The 18001-nt window shown below is 37.8% G+C and overlaps 1 protein-coding gene across 1 annotated transcript; it reads right to left on the reverse strand.

Moving 5' to 3' along the window:
- Nucleotides 1-1388: 1388 nt before the first annotated feature.
- On the reverse strand, nucleotides 1389-17620 carry pank1b (pantothenate kinase 1b). The gene is made up of 7 exons (XM_007251147.4): nucleotides 17044-17620; nucleotides 11763-12115; nucleotides 11037-11290; nucleotides 9050-9226; nucleotides 8822-8945; nucleotides 7293-7418; nucleotides 1389-7118 (listed from the first exon to the last, which is right to left on the reverse strand). The coding sequence occupies exons 1-7, from the start codon at nucleotides 17312-17314 to the stop codon at nucleotides 7059-7061; spliced, it is 1365 nt and encodes a 454-aa protein (XP_007251209.3). The 5' UTR covers nucleotides 17315-17620; the 3' UTR covers nucleotides 1389-7058.
- Between the last annotated feature and the right edge of the window lie 381 nt (nucleotides 17621-18001).

Raw genomic sequence — 18001 nt, forward strand, 5'->3', positions numbered from 1 at the left:
ATTATTATTAGCAGTAAAACCGGAGTACCGTCAAGCTCCAGCTCCACGTGCTGTTCCGTGTTGTTGACGGTGAACTGAAGTCCATAGCCGCCAAATTTGCTTAATTACTCAACTCATATGTGCTTAAAAAACTGGTTGAACTGGTTGACTAGCTTAGCTCCTGGCTAATATGTAGGACATACTATGAGTTTCTTTGATTTTTACCAAATTGAAAACCTCTGGAATATAATAAAGAGGAAGATGGATGATCACAGGCCATCAAACCAAGCTGAACTGCTTGAATCGTTGCACCAGGAATGGCATAAAGTTATCCAAAAGCAGTGTGTAAGACTGGTGGAGGAGAACAGAACATGCCAAGGTGCATGAAAACTGTGAATGAAAACCAGGCTTATTCCACCAAATATTGATTTCTGAACTCTTAAAACAAAAAATTCTAATTTTCTGCAAATAAATGCTCTAAATGACAACATTTTAATTTGGAATTCGGAAGAAACGTTCGCAGTTTATAGAATAACACAACAATGTTTATTTTACTCAAACATATACCTATAAACAGCAAAATCAGAGAAACTGATTCAGAAACAGAAGTGGTCTCTTAATTTTTTAGTAATTTTTATAATTACAATATTATATAAGACCAGTTGGTACCTTTGGCAGTGTGCTTCTCAATAAAAGTTGTTAGCAGAGGGAATCATGAAGTGTTGTAAGATTTTCCAGAAAAAAAAAAACACTGCACTGACTTCGAACTATACCACAGTGGACCAATACCAGCAGATGACATGCTTTTCAATTGTACAAAAATAAAATTAATTTTAAATTCAGCTCAATATATGTGGCAAACATCTGACAAAAATGTTTTTTTGACTTTTAATAATTGGAATAGAATTCTAATTTTAAGAAAAATCTTTACCTTTTCAGCCGCCATTTTTTCTGTAGGTTCTCCTTGTTCTTCATTCTGGCTTTTGTACAAAGTCAGAACATTTTATTCTTGAAAGAGTACAAAAACAAACACACGAGTACACCACCCACCACACCCACTGTCCCACAGACATATACACACGGTACTAATCCACATGTAAATGAGAACTGTGTGTACAAAGACACAAGCGCTGGTCTTACTATACTTGCGAGGGCATTGGCATACTTGTGTGGACCTTCCATTCACATAAAGATGACTGTTGTGTTTTGTAAATTTACATCACCCTTAACCCAACCTTAACATTAGTAACCAAAGTAAATCATTTCATGCTTTAGTTTTTAAAAAGTTAAATTAAAGTACCATTTTGTTAAAGAAAATTCCCTATAAAACCAAAATTCTCATATACTGCTAACCTTGTAAGGGCTACTGGCTGACATATATCTAGACAAGCACACATACACACACAAAGTCTGGTAAGTATTCAAGATTTATTGTCGACAGAAAAAAGTTGCAGGATAAACAGAAACGTGGTCAAGATTAAAAGGTGTTATTACAGGAATTTCAGAGCAGGTTTGGAATGAGCTGTTCACTCCACAGAGGGCATTAAATAAGCAATGGTCTCATCTACAAGTAAACACAAAACACTTGGATGTAGTGATACTGTAAGAACAGAGCAAATGACAACACTGAAAGAGACGATTACAGTAATATACTGTTGCTGTTAGTGGATAAATCATGACGTTGTCTTAATGTGTTAAACTATAGAGGCCAAACACATGAAAATGTACACCATGAGGACATCAGGCTTTTAAGAACTCATGTAAAATAGTAAATGGTTTAGTATTAGAAATAATAATAATCAGACTAAGAAAGAGATAATCACTTAATCATTTTGAATCCTAAAAATATCTTCGCTGTCACGAAAAAAAACTTTTTATCTCCAAATTTTCAACTTTACAAGAGAAGGAAAAAACCTTCTGGACTTTTAATGGAAGTCAATGGAGAATGTTTTTATTCCAAGTTACAATTTTGGAGCATTTCTATTGGTCCATTCACCATAAAATTATACTAGATGTAAATATGTAAAGAAACACTGTCAGATTACTAAAAGTTAAAATGTGACAAAAATGAAGCTACAAGGTTTTTAGTGCAACAGCGATGATATGCTTACACAGATTTGAACAGATGAACATGCATGAATTATAATTTATAGAATTAAACATGTACACCATTGGCAGATGGATATAATCTCTAACAAAAGAGACAATGTTGTCTTTAAGCTTACTTACTTATTTATGCGACAGTTGTTTTCTCATTTTTATTTAATATTCATTACTGGCTTGGAAATTATGTACATCTGACTGCGCCATTACTTTTACTCTTAATACAGTGTAGCTTTTATAGTGTAGCTTCCAGAGCAACTCTATAGCGTGGATAAAGATGATACCTCCAGTTAAATCTATGACCAAAAAAACAAAACAAACAAAAGCAACCATGACCATGGTTTGTCACACAATGTGTACACAAATGCAAGGCCATTCCATTCATTCTAAAAATGCTGAACTGAGGCCTGTACAAAGCAAAGCATATATTATGTAGTGCCTTGACTTGTCGACTCGCCTCTCCCTGCTTTGCATACATGCCATTATTCCAGGTGTAGTTATTATAGGCTGTGAGTGGCTCAAAGCGAATCGTAGAACAGCATGTACAAAAACATGTATTCAACTTACTGAAGAAAACAAAACAAGTAACATGAACAAATAACGTGAATCCCACACAATGCAGGATGCATGTTTAAAACAGACACATTTGGGCACAGCACTGGAAGGAGAAGGAGAAGAAGAAGAAGAAAGCGGAAGATGCACAGATAAAAGTCTGGACTCCATCAGTAAAAGGCACCCCAATACATGTGAAAGTTGCTGTAGTGGCTCAGAGTTGTGCTGGACCGCCATGGTGCATATGCAGATACTCAAGTCTAAATGACGACCAACTGCATAAGGCAATTCTGAGGACTGAGGAGAGGCAACGGATCATGAAATGAAAACACAAGTAAACGATCAGAGAGAGCTCCAGCATCACATACCCGTAAAATTCTCTATGCTTACTCTATCCTAACGGTTTTGTTGGCATTAGCAGAAGCATTACATTAGTGTTCTGTGCACTTAAAATTACATGCTGGTTTCAGAGACCATGCTTTCTATCTAAATCTCGTTGTTTCAGGTTTCTGGTGTTTTTTCCCAGCTTTTGTTAATATTTGCTACAAACAAACCTACTGGATAAACATTTTGGTAACACTTTATATAGCTTACATAACTTACAAAGACAGGTCATATGCTGTTATAACAGTTTAAAGTTATATACAGTTTATATAAGTTTATCTCTTCGTAAAGATGCGGTTCATTATGCTGTATATTAGTGTGTACAATGTTCTTATGAACAGATACTATAATACATTACGAAACATCTCTTAATATAAATTATACACATTGTTAGTGCATATGAGCTTATTGACAGTCATTATAAGCTACTACGGTTGCTGTATACATTGATTACATTGTATACATTAAAGTTATTTTAGCTTTTGCTTCTATGTTAAGGTTTTGGGTGAAAAAGGTTCTGTTAAAACAGTGAAGATCCAAAATAGAATCAGTAATTCACAGATATGGGAATTCAGAGCTGACGCCAGTAATACCTGACATTTTGGGGAAAACATACAACAATGTACAAATACTTAAATGCTGATACATGAATTCTTTAAATTTAGAATTTCAAACTGACATCAAAATGTAACTAGTATGTTTTCAGAAATACTTTAGTGGGTTTTTTCAGCTATTGTTTATATTCCACAACAAAAGAACCTATTGATTTAAAATATATATATTTAGATTTTGTTTTTAAAATTAATTTTACTTTTCCATTAATGATAGAATTTCAGAGAAACAAGATCTGTTACAACAGCGAAAATTCAAAAATGTACATGACAAATCTTTTAATGCCAATACAATAATTCTTGGAAAAAAATTAATCCCACTTGGATTACAAAATTTAACTTTTTAGTAATATTTTTTAAAATAATACATATATATAATTTTTTTGAAAACAATAATCCACCACTGTCATTCTGAAATTTACTTTCAGTGTGCGTCCTAAAACAAAAAATGTCAGGCTAATGATAGATGCTGGAGGAATTTAGGGACGCAAGCACCAAAAGGAATTTGGTTTTCTAGTAACTGACTGGTTCAACTACTTGCTGCGTGTTTGTCTGAATTAAAAAAAACAAAACGATGTTCAGGCTGCAGCACATACAGCAGTTTAGCAGTGTAGTATTTACATACACAGCATAGACTGGACCGTAGATCCCATGCTGCAAAGTTTTGTGCAAATTTAGATACTATCACACAAGTTGGAGCAAGAAAATAAAATGTTTATAAAGGAGCACTGGGTTCATAACCTACATATAGCCTGACGTGTGTAGAAATACCAGATTTTCTGGAATTAGCTTTGAGAACCTGTCCGGCATGTTATTGTGCGTCTTTGACTGCAGCAACCCCAGTAACCCTGGTTCTTTTCCCTAGTTAAGGGATCCGCCGTTTCGCATCTACAGTCTGGGATATAGGGCTGGGCGATATGGCAAACAACTCAAATCTCGATTCACAGTGATATACGATACAATACGATACATTGAAATACTCTGAACAAAGTACAAATGTTTAAATATAGTATTTATAGGTGTTGAGTGGTTCAGCAGGCCTAGGGGTTGTAACTATGATCTGAGGAATGCTGCTAGCCATCAAGCAGCCAGAGTCCGAGAGAGAGCAGAACTGGCCTTGCTCTCTCTTTGTGGGTAGATGGAGTTTTCTACTAAAACCAATCCTATTGTGATGCTGGACAGAACTATAGCTGCACCGATTAGTCGCCATAATTACCGATGTCACTTATAAACAGTTGTCGACTCCAAATTACAGTGTCAGCTAGTTGTTCATTTGTAACTATGCAGGTTTTGACAAAGTGCTGGGAATAGAAACATATAATAGAAAGGGCTGCTCACTCACTAAAAGTGATAGAAACTATTTATTTTCTCATTAAAGTCCCGAACATTTCATATTTAAATGTCTTCTGGGCATTTAATAGGCATTTACATCCTATGTTCTGCTGTTTCTAGTATTTTGAAGTGATAGAGAAAGCCTAGGAACAGGATCTGCATTCACACGAAGTAGAAATGGAGGGCCTGGCAGAAATGAGCCATGATTAATCTGAAAAAAATAGTCAACAGATTAGTCGACATCCAAAATAATAATCATTCGTTTATAAAGCCCTATTCAGCACAGGCTTCTGTGGGCTGTTAGCAAAAATACAGCACACTTGATATTTCAATTGTGAATATCTAACAGTGTTTAAGAGCAAATCAAGCCATTTCCACACTAATGACTCTTTTCTAAAATACTCTTCTCCAAATTTAATTGCATGGTCATTTGTGTAGCAGGTGCGATATTGCGATCTTATTATCATTTATAAGATCTCATATAAAACAGTTTTTAATATATCAATAGTGGGATATGTAGCTGCATTAACAGGAAAATTGACTATACACTACAGAGGCAGCAAACTGAACAATGCTTCCACCATATTGTGTTAATATTTTCAGCTTACAGAGAAGGCCAAACAACAGATACAGTATTAAAAGGTGTTAAAAGGTATGTGATGCTGGTCATCTGAAAGAAACAAGACATAAAGAATGACTTAAAGAGATGATAATGAAGGCATTTGTTGGACAAGGCAGAAGGAAAGGCAGGAGAAAGGTTTACAGGCTCGATTTGTAGTTTCAAATGAAACTATGATACCATCATGTAATGCCACAAATAGGACAATCAATAAAATTATACAATCTGCAAAATATGGATTAAATATAAACAAATAATAATAATAATAATAAAAATCAGTAACAACCTCTATTACAGTGTAAGTACATCTCGGGGTAAGAAGAAAATGGTCGTTAGAGTGAAGTAGTCATTTAGCCAACACTTCATTATTCTTTCTTCTATGGGAGAATATCAGAGCTGACTACAAATAAAAAAAAAAACATCAGCGATTAACTATTTACCTAACAGATCATAATGAGCCATAATATGATCAGTTCAACACTGACAACTTGGTCCCCACAACTCTCTAGTTTAACTATAGTCTCTATTTGGTTGAAAAATGTGTGTTAGTAGACCTACAGTTGGCGGGTGAAGAGAAGAAATCAAAACTGAGCTGGCTAATACTGTGGATAAAATAATGCTTATGATATAGCACTAATCCTGTTGTGATTTATAATGCAGAATATTTAAACTGTCTTTTTAAAATGTCCAATAAGTAGGTAAGTAAGGAACACATTCCACCTGTGACTTGACCTGGTTCTCAAACCCAGATCTCCTTTAATCATCACAGCTGGACCTAGCTTAGCTTAGCTTAGCTTAGCTAGTGTGCACATTAAATCTCACAGCCTGTATGTTTACTGCATATTCTTGGTTATCTGGAAACCGTCTAAAATGCACTCAACTCCAGTCTTGGCTGTCTGAGACCTAATGCCTATGAAAGTAAGGTAATATACGTTACTTTTTTTACTGGGCATTTAAAACTCTTTACCAAACTCTATCAAAATTGTTGATGAAGCATATATTTTATATGTGGTAAGGTACTGTAGGTGATCTTTGAATACAATGGAAGGGAACATTGACTTGGAATAAGGTGACCACTTTGGGTCTATTTCTTCTAAGCCATGTACTAAAGCTAGATATTTAAAACGTACAACACAAAACGGTAATCTGTAGAAGTGCTCATCAGTCTAAAAAAATCTCTGTTGATTTTGGCTTTAGGGCACGGTCTACTAACACAAACGTCTTCAACTCAGTTTACAGTAGACTGTACCTTGAGAGGCTCTCTCTTTAGTGGTAAAATACGCAAAACACTCACCTCCGCAACCCATTCATGTATCGAGATCAAGCTAGCAAAAGGTTTACAATCAGGGAAGGAGGGTACAGGCATTATCTTAAATATCTGACAATATCCAAATGGCTTTTCCTTGTTATGGGAGGAGGTTTCCTGACATCTTACAGCAGCTTCTGGTTCTGGCAAGTTTTTAAGTTCCTCGAAATCCTCAGAGGTCTTCAGTCATCCTCAGTAGCTCTAGGAAGGCACCGACAGCCCCAAAATAACCCTGCATAAATCAAGACAAACCAGACAAGTGAGCCAAACATTTATCATATACGGCCTACAGTGGACTAATGGAATTATACAGTGTGAGATATTAATGAATGAATGGATTATATTTCAGATATTAAAAGGTGTACACATGTACTAAGAAATTTAACACTTAGGACTTAAGACTTACTTCATGCTCCAAAAACAGGGCTTTCAACTGTCCTTTCGACCAAAAGTCCATGGCATATGCTAGCAGCTTTGTTGACACAGTGTTTATTCGCAGGAAATTCCCAACAAATACAACTCTTTCGATTTTCTGAAAACCAAAAAAAGAACAGTGTTTGAAAGATGAAGGAGAATAAGTGTTTCTGTACACCAGTCACATTGGAGAAAGCTGAAAAAAAAATAAACTATGGCTGCCATCTAGCTGTGAGTGGCAGCATTAAAGTGGCTGCCTTTGCACTAATAGGGAAAACTCAAGCATGATCCAGTAGGCTTTTTTTAGATGGAAATTAGTTTAGTGCATATATATTCATAACTGACTTTAAAAAAATAAGACAGAATAATATCAATAATGAAATTCAGGCAATTTGAACAGGTTAAAATTAGTCAGTCCTAGTGAATGTGAAGCTGACTCATTTTGAAATGTTACCAAGTTTTAGTCCTGTTGTCACTGAAGTTACAAAAAAAAAAAGAAAAAAAAAATACACATACAGTAGTAGTAGGATTTTCTTCAATTTTTTTACACAGCCAATTACATAACCCACTCATTAGGACTCCCCCTATCACTACTGATGCCCCAATAACAAAAGGGTGAAGACTAGCACATGCCTCCTCCGATACATGCGAAGTCAACCACCGCTTCTTTTCAAACTGCTGCTGATGCAGCATTGCCGAGTAGCATCACAGTGCGCTCGGAGGAAAGCTCACAGACGCCTCATGGTGTGGAAATTATCTTTTGGGGTGATGTGGGGAGAGCGCTCCATCTACTCACCCAGAGAGATCAAGGCCAATTGTGCTCTCTAAGGGCGCTGGTAGCTGATGGCAAGCTACATAAACAGGATTCGAACCGGTGATCCCCTAATCATAGTGGCAGCGCTTAGCAGATTAAAATTGTAGGTGAAAGGTGAAAATCTCCAGGAAGGTTGGCTCCTCCCTGGTGGGTGGTCTATTCTCAGTCCAGTAGTGACATTTAGGTGTTTAAAAACTCCAGCAGCACTGCTGTTTCTGATCCACTCATACCATTACAACACACACTACTAATACACCCCCCACCACATCCAGGGTCACTAATACCTGCTATGTGGTGGTCCTGTGGGGTTTTAACCTGACACTAAAGAACAGGGTGAAAGGAGGATTTATACGAGCTCAAGTCAACTCTTTTTTATCAACTCTAATCTAAATCGTTTTATAACACTGATTTTAATTATAATCTTTAGTATTGATGTGTCAGTTCTGTGCGCTTTGATAGCCCTGTACAATGCTGCTTGATCTCCATGCCACAAGGCAACACTGTAAAGAAGCTGAAAGCACACAAAGAATTCTTGTAGACCAGATATCAACCTTTAGGTGTCTATAATGTTGACTTTGAGGCATTCTTAACATACTACACTTCAGTTATGCAGATTATGGACATCAAATGTTTTTACAATAATAAACACATTCACTTTCAGTTTCCCTGTGTTGATTACCAATGAATGGAAAATAAAAGCGCCAAACCTCGTTCACAGCACACATGCGGGCGATGGAACCAATGTTGTTTGTGATGGTGACAAGAGTAGCTCGGGCCAAGTCCTCTTTGCTGATGCTATCACGCCTCTCCTTGCTCATCATATGACCAAAACTAAAGAACAAGGAAACTTTTTTAAGGCTCTTTTCCTTTAAGAAGCAAATAATTTAATCTATGAAGAAAAGCACATCATTTACATATTAAAAAAAGTCTGGTACCTGGATGCTACAGCGGACCCTTGAAGACCGAAGCGCTCGTAATCTCCTCCGTAAATGTCCTTTACCAGCTTGTCCACATTAGTGCTGTCACCCTTTGCTGCCATCTCTAAGGCCTCCTCAAACGTCTCGCAGCCAGTCAGCAAGCAGCACAGGCCGAGGAACGTGCCTCCTCCCAAACTGTATAAAACAGAGGAAATATATAACTGACATGTCTTTGAAAGTAGCATGAAGCATTTAAAAATAAAAGTACAACACACAAATGAAAGAGAGTATTGTTAATATTAGTTATCACTGCATTCATTTTAAAAATTACAGAAATCATTGAGTATTTAAGTTTTAATTTTGTATCTTTAATATTTTATGTATAAAGTATGTTTGAGTGTTGTTTAACAAGCCTGGTATTGTGTCTAGCAATGAAACATACTGATTTTCAGTAAAGCATTTTGGGCAAATACAGATGTTTTTATCATTTTGCCACAAAAAAAAATCAAACTTGAGTAATCGCAGTAATTTTACATACAGACATTTTATCTTTTTAATCTAAGATACCCAAAAACGCTACTCATTTCTGAAGTGTTTATCCCTCTTCCCACGCCTCCCACAGACCAACCCGTGCATATTTTCTATACATTCCGGTCAGTCCAAGGACACATACCGGGAAAAAAAGTTCCAGCACAAACACCCAGTGGGATAAAGCATAGATGTAGCTGGAAATAAATCCTACCGTTTCTAAAAACTGCAGCGTCATCACTCTCTTTCGATTATAATCGAAAATGTGATTTTTTGTGAAGATTTTTTTAGGCCATAATTGCCCAGCACTACTTAAATGTATTACAAAGTAGATTTGCCAAAAAGCAATTCCAAAACCAATATTTAAACATATTTACTGAACAAAGCATAAAAAGTTCATTATTTGGCTTTTTGTCATTTATGACCAAATCATTTCAGTTGCCAAATATAAGATCTGGCAATGACGTGCATTTTGCTACTGAATTGGGGTGTGTACATGTAATGTGTACATGTATTTACACCAAACAGTCATGGTACAATAGATTCAGTCCATGCACTCTTGCAGAGAATACACAGTATCGCGGGCGAGTACATTATGGATTTGCATGGTACTGTGTGGACTGTAGTGGATTTGTGAGTACTGCTGAGGCTACTGCAGGTTTGTGGTAAATTCGTCTCTCTGTCTTTTAGAGAGAAAAGTTCACATACCTTTTGTTATCTTCACATTCATTTGCCACTCAAGGTAAGAAGTAAAATTACTAAAAATAAACATTGTATTTAACCGACATTCTGTACTGGTCTGTTGTATGTAGTATCTGTTTATTTAAATTCGAGTGAGACTTGATGGTGGGCACCAGATGGATGGAACATTCCTCCAGTCACAATATCACATGTGTACCAGTAATAATTTACAGAAAGAATTAGCACCCACAGTGGACAGTGCAGTGGGTGATAATTATTGTTTTGGCAAAAAGTAAACACAGATGACACACAGGGCTACACACTTGGAGAACACTAATTCACTTTACATTCTATGCAACTTGTTTTTTTGGGGGTTTTTTTTGCAGTTTTTAATGGCCACATGGCTGAATTAAATTGAAGTGCTATAGAACAATGCTCATTTTTATCAGTACTGATAGTTTTACAATATATTTTATATATAAGCCATTTATTTACCTTTACTTTAAATGTCCATATTAAATTATATTTTCTCAAACTGACAATCTACTACATTCAAGACTACTTGTCATTATGCTGAAAACAAGGCTACTGTGTGGATGCTTTCCTTCACTTCACACAAATGTTGCCATACAAGTCTGCTATATTACTGAGGATGATCAGTACATATTTCTTTTCCTCTACATGCTAAAAACAGGCAGGATTGTTTCTGGGTGTAGAAACGAAAAATCAAGTTTTCGAAGCATGTTGGCTAATACACAGAAGCACATGACTGTTTACCCAAGCAGACATTGCTTACCTGGTGCCTGTGACCCGTTTGTAGTTGTCTTTGGAGTAGACCGCGAGGATGCTGACCCCCGAGCCAATGTTTACCAGCAACATGGGGAAAGGGTTGTCAAGGCAACATGGCTGCTTGACACAGTTTTCAGGGTCGGAGGGGTTTTGGAAAAAGTAGCACTCGGGGTGGCCGTTAAAGCCCACAGAATCCACATACAGCAGACCCTGAATCAGACAGTCCAGCTCATCCAACTTCTGCAGCTCCAGATTAGCCACCTGCAGAGGAACACATCGACAGCAAGAGCACATTTTGAAAAGGAACTAATGGTTTCAGCACAGCAGCAGTGTGTCGACAATATGAATGATCAGTGTTTCATCTGTGGAATTTCAATACCCAGCCTTAGTGCTAAAGTAAATTCATGATTTAGGTACATGTGTTGTGGTTTGTTGGCTTTTATACTGTAATTTTTTAAAAACTATAGTTTTATAATTGTCTTTTTCTTTGAAGAGCAGGGAAAAACATGAATTTAGACCATCTGTATGTATGTCATGTTCCATTTTATTTACTTTTTATTTGTTTTGCTGTTAACTTTGGATGTTACTGTACTGTACTTCTTATATATCATGCCTTTTGGACCCCAACATGCATAGTGGCCAATAACATAGCAGCCACTGGGGTGAGGCTCCCTTTTAGAGGACACTCTCATACAGACCCCTGTCCAAGAACCACTCACAGATCAGTGCTCACCGTCCTGAAATCGTCCTCGAACTTGTAGGCTCCTCCTCCAGTGGCGCACAGCGTGGTGTGCAGGCTGGAGAAGTTCTTGTCCCGGCCCATCTGGATGAAGCTATGCATGTCGTGTGTGGGGAAGCGGATGAAGTGCAGGTTGCCTGTGCGGCCGCACATGGTAAGGTTCTTCAGCTCCAGGTGGACGTCTCGGATGCCTGTGTCACCATAGGCCACGTTGGAGGTCAGGTAACGGCGGATGCTTTTCAGGCTCTCCACCTCCTCTTGCTCCTCTTCAGCCGTGATGTCTTTCGGCTCAAAGTAAACCAGCTTCACCAGGGTGCCTCCGATATCCATGCCAAACCAAGGGAAAGCTGCAAAAACGAGTCAGAAACCCTTAGAAACATGAAACCTATACAGATACATATCAATAGGTAAATAAATCACATAAATCAGATGAGCAATAAAAACACAAGAGAATAGGATTAAAATTATTCTTTTTTTTTTATTTAGATTTATATGAAATCTCTCTATCACTAAAGGAATGCCCCGATCACTATGCGAGGGAAAACTAGCACATGCCTCCTCTGATACATGTGAATCAGCCATTGCCTCTTTTTAAACTGCTGCTGATGCAGCATCACTTGTGAACCAGTGCACTTTAGTGAAAGCACTGGATCTCCAGCTCTAATACATTAACTAACAGATGCCCGTGTGGACCAACATTACAATAAGATGTATGTGGGAAGAGAGCCTCATTTACCCATCCAGAGTGCAAGGCCAATCATGCTCTCTCTGACTCTGGCTGCTGATGGCAAGCAGCATGCTCCAGGATTCGCACCACCAATCCTTAGATTACAGTGTTATATAAAAGCCTTTTTTAAAAAAGCATTTTTTACACCAGCACTATTTGTGCTGGTTTGTAACTTTAGTGCGATTTCGATTGAACAGGTGTGAAAACAGTAATCACATGCGGATCAAAACAACCGGACAGGGACCTGCTAGAGCAGGTGGTCTCGGTTCAGTCCCAAACGAACTCTGGAGCGGTTTGTTTGTGGAGAGAAAGTGATCAAGTCTTAATCCGACCCAGCTATTAAATATACTCCTTTTATTTGAGCTAAACTGCTGATAAGAAGCAGTTTAATCTGAAATTTTAGCCAGATAACACTTTTTTCCACAGACTTGAACAAATACTCTCTCTGCTACTTCATGCTGTTTACAAGCGCAGTGTGTGCTGCGTTTAGTACTCATAGCCACGTGACGACCAATTGAAAACACTGTGTTTGAAGATGATCTACTGAGTATGGATCTGATCTAGTCTATTTAATGCTGGGGTTGAAGAAAGACTGGCCCTTTCAAGATTGTGCCAAGTTGAAAATTGCCAAACTGTAATTATGATCCAGGTAGGCTTATAATGTTAATCTATCAAAATTCAAATATGCAGATGTGTAAGAAAAACACTGGATATCGAATTGAATATTGATAATAATTAGATTTACTTCACTGTAACAGGAAATACAAATTCAGAGGAGACCAGCAAACAACATGAATGGATTCTTTTTTTTTGTGCAAAAGGACCTTTAAATGAAGTAGATGTGAGTATGGACTGCTGGAACCAGCCGTGTTGGATATGGTAGGGTTCTTGGGGCAAAAGTACTTTGTTAATAAACGTGTTGATTAATAGCTATTACAGTAATCCCCTTACATTACTAGTGCTGCCGGTGCAAAGGTGGGTTCGCTCTTTATTCTGTGGAACTGAGCTGCTGTAAACGTTTGCTTTGGAAGAGAGAAATCTGACATCTAGAATCTTTGTGTCAGAGGATTTAAGATTACACTCTTAACTCTTTTTTAAGGACCAAATCCCAAAGAACATATTATATAATGATTTCTGTGCAGTTATACATTTTTAGAAATATGCTTTTAGAATTCAGTGTTAGTGGAACAAACAAATCTCTTTGTTTGGAAGTGGTGGAGAGCATTAGCAGTGGAGTTGAGGTCATGTTTTGTTCAGCTTCAATTCACTCCTGGGTGTTAATGTTAATCTATTAGCTACTTCTGATTTGTTCTTGCTTTTTTGCAGAACGAATGTGCTAGCTTTAGTGTCCCTCAAAAATATCTTATTGAATTAATAAAGGAATCTTAAAAGTGGTTTTCAGTACCAAGGCCACTTAAAAAAGTGCCTTTACTTCTTGTTATGAAGTTCAAACTGACACACATTTAAATATGATATACGGATACTGACTTTTTACTACAATATTAAGAGATGGAGGTAATATAATTAAAAGCACAAAACTAAAGAAATGTCTTTATCTATAGATTAGTAACAGAAACAATTATCTTGTAAGCAAAAATCAGGACATGCCAACAATTAAATTTACTTGCAGTACATCATGTGGAGATGATGAGAGCAAGATTTGAGAGAGGAAGATTCTTGACTTATTTAAACCTCAGACTTTAGTTTGGTTTGCTCTTTATTGTTGGAGTAAGTGGGGACACCATGAGGATATTCAAGAAGGATGTAAATGCACAAAGATAAAAAATTAAATCCATATATTTAAATACATGTTAGAATAGACATAGGTTCTTATGTAGCATCCTCATTTTTTAACATGACTGACTGGGTAACCAATGCTACTCATACCCAGTAAGCCAGTACGGTATTATTATTAGTATTAGATTTACTATAATGGTACCAACTATATTGTGAGAATTTGTTTGCACTGCTTCTAAGCCTCTTTAGTTTTTTTACAACTATAAAATTCATTGCAAGCAGAAATGCAGAGAGACAACATCCATGGTTAATTAATTAGAAATCAAACATCTAATAGAATCAATGCTGTGGAGATTCAAGAAAATCTTATGAATGGACATGCCTCACCATCACTAAAGCAATTCTGCACACTGATCAGAATGGCATTAAAACTACTGACAGGGGAAGTAAATAATATTGATTAGCTCATTACAGTGACATCTGTCACTGTCTGGGTGGAATGTATTAGGAAGCACTTTCTGAAGTTGATGTGTTGTGGAAATAAGCAGGGAAAATGGAAAAATTTAAGGATCTGGGTCACTTTGACAAGAGCCAAATTGTGATGGATAGACATGAATAAAAGAGAATAGATCGAAATTCCAGACTTCCCATTAATCAGCTAAATCTATGGAGACCACAACTGGTGGTGGAACTTAGCAATATTATGCAAGTGGTTTTAATGTTATGGCTTATACAGCTCTGGAAAAAAATAAAAGATCACTTAAAAATTATGAGTTTCTTTGATTGTACCAAATTGAAAACCTCTGGAATATAATCAGGAGAAAGATGGATGAACACAAGCCATCAAGCCAAGCTGAAATGTAGTAAAGTGTGTTTTCAGACGGTTTAAGCTGAGAGAAGTTTTTGCACCAGGAGTGGTATAAAATTATCCAAAAGCAGTGTGTAAGACTGGTGGAGGAGAACATGCCAAGATGCATGAAAACTGTGATTAAGAACCAGGGTAATTCTACCAAATATTGATTTCTGAACTCTTAAAACTGTATGAACATGAACTTGCTTTCTTTGCATTATTTGAGGTCTATTATTGTTTTTAGCCATTTCTCATTTCCTGCTAATACATTTTTATTTGGGATTTGGGAGAAATGTTGTCCCTAGATTATAGAATAAAACAATAGTGTTTATTTGACATATACCTATAAATAGCAAAATCAGAGAAACTGATTCAGAAAATGAAGTGGTCCCTTCATTTGTTTTCAGAGCTGTATGTGTATAGAATGGTAAGTCGATTAAACTGGGTCATTATGGCCTGTATGTATGTTGAGGTTCACTCTGTTCCGCCCACATCGCGCCCGCTCCCCGACTGGTTGGCTGGCTGGTTGGTTGGTTGGTTAACATTATGTCAATCATACCAGAAACACGCCCACTTATTGCGTATTGTCCAATCAAATCCGCAGGACTTGATTCCCTGATTTCACAACACAAAATCATCACAGAAAACGTATGAGGAGCATTTTTGTTTTACTGTTAAATAATTTTCCACCAGTTTTAATCAAAAATTCTAAATTAAAATAGCCATGATTGAGAAATACATATGTTTAAAAAGGTTTCACAGTCTGAACTTCACATCTGCTTCAGATTAAGAGGCGTTATGAAATGTTTAATGGAAATTCGTGGATTTAAGAACCAAATTTTGCTTTTGTATGTCTGAAGATATTAAATGTTTATTTTAGGGAAGGGGCTAGCTTAACTGCAATCCTTCTCCTAGATAATTAGCTACGGCACATTTTACCCACACAGCCAAAATGTCCATCTGTCAAACAAGACCACCTAGAGTAAAGAAGCTCACTAACATAACATAGATAACCTACCTGGCTAAAACCTGGCTATTTACAATATTAATATTAAGCTAATTAGCTTTTGTAGCTAATAACCACATTCCCACCTTAAATGTGTTTTTAATCGTCTGTATGTACTGAGGTTCACTCCGTTGCGCCACTAGCGCGTCCCCTCCCCTTCCTTTTCCGGCTAGCTGGTTGGTTAAACGTCATGTCAATCATACTAGAGCCACGCCCGCTGACTGCGTTTCGTCCAATTAAATCCGCAGTACGGACGACAGCTATCTTAGCGTTACCTGATTTCACAACGCAAAATACCATAGGCAATTTTAACCTATACCTCATCAAACAAAACAAATGAGTATTATTTTTGTTTTGTTGTTAAATACATTCAACGTTACACCAGTTCAGTCAGACAAATTCATAATAAAACCCCCTCTGATTTAAAAATATAACGTTATATTGTCTGACAGTGGGAACTGTCAAATCTGCTTCAGATAAAGACGCGTTATGAATTGTTTAATGAAAATGTAAAGATTTACTGACCAAATTGGATAGTTTGTTAATTCCTGTGAAAACAAACCAAATTCCTTGCCTTTCTTATTGTTAATTAGCTGCAGGAGCCACATTTTACACACAAACAGAGCCAAAATGTCCATCTGTCAAACCAGACCACCGAGACTGAAGAAGCATAACATAACGTTAGTGGACTAAAACAAAGCAGTTCTTGGTACGTTAAAAACGTAGAGTATGTTGATTAAATTAGCTAAATGTCTGTTTTTAAAAAGCTTTTGCAGCTAATGATCACACTCCCTCCTTAAACGTGTAAAAAAGCATTTTTTGCGCAACACCAGCGCCGCTGTCTTTGTTCGAGTATGAGATCCAGCTATTCAGCAGCATAGGATAGCTAACCTAGCTAGGTTTAAAGATCTCAGTGTGAGAAAGTGTTGTGTGTGAATGAGAATGAGAGGCTTACGGGGCCGGTTCTTCTTCCCGGAGTCCATCCGCCTCCTGAGTCTGCAGCGCTTGGCAGGAGAACCATTGTTGTGAACATCAGGTCTGTGAAGATGGTGGAAATTTTCAATACCATGATGGCCACCACTACAGTGAGGGTTAGTGCCACTAGCGCTGCTGCCTCCTCCTCCGCCGCCTCCTCCAGCTCCGTTTGATCCGTTCGGCGGATGAAATCCGTTCAGCAGCCCGTTCGTGTAGTGTGTGGGGTTTCCTTTCTGGTCGGCATTTTCCATAATGTCACACGGCGAGTGGGGGAGCCGAGCAAGGCGAGCGTTAAACAGCTGAAGACCGAGGCGGTGAGCGAGTCCGTCCGTCTCTTCTTCCCTGTTCTTCCTCGATGTGACGGAGCCTTCAAATCCTCGATGTTTCTGACTAATGAGAGATCATATGTCTGTTTACTGGCGATATTAGCGGACAAATACGGTCAGAAACCGTTTATAGAACCGTTTCTCCTTTTTTTTCTTCACGGGTTTTTCGCTCCGCCGTCGCAGCTTCCGAGTCAAACACCCGGTTCGCGACGTCACTGCTAAAGCAAGACTGATGTGGCTTTTTTCCCCACCTCTATTCCGACACGCCCTGCCTTCCTGCCCTGGGATTGGCTATCGGTTCATAGATCCACCCGTTTTTCGCCAACCTCCCCACATCAGCTCTGACCGACTCTGCGTCGTTATAGCAAGAAGCCACGCCTTCCTGCACTGGGATTGGCTACTGTGAACCATACTGCGAAGTCTTAGCCAATCCTAGCGCAGGAAGGCGTGGTGAAATAGGCATTTTAAACAAACTGCCTTGTGAGCCGACTGTAAAGGGGCGTGGCCAGTCGTGGCCTGTCGCCTCATACTTTACTGTATGATACTAAAAATCAATGAAACAAACATGAACTTTGGCACGCGCTGTTTAGACCACTTTCTGAATCAGTTTCT

The sequence above is a fragment of the Astyanax mexicanus genome, chromosome 15, assembly GCF_023375975.1.
Source record: "Astyanax mexicanus isolate ESR-SI-001 chromosome 15, AstMex3_surface, whole genome shotgun sequence".
In the NCBI taxonomy this organism is placed as follows: domain Eukaryota; kingdom Metazoa; phylum Chordata; class Actinopteri; order Characiformes; family Acestrorhamphidae; genus Astyanax; species Astyanax mexicanus.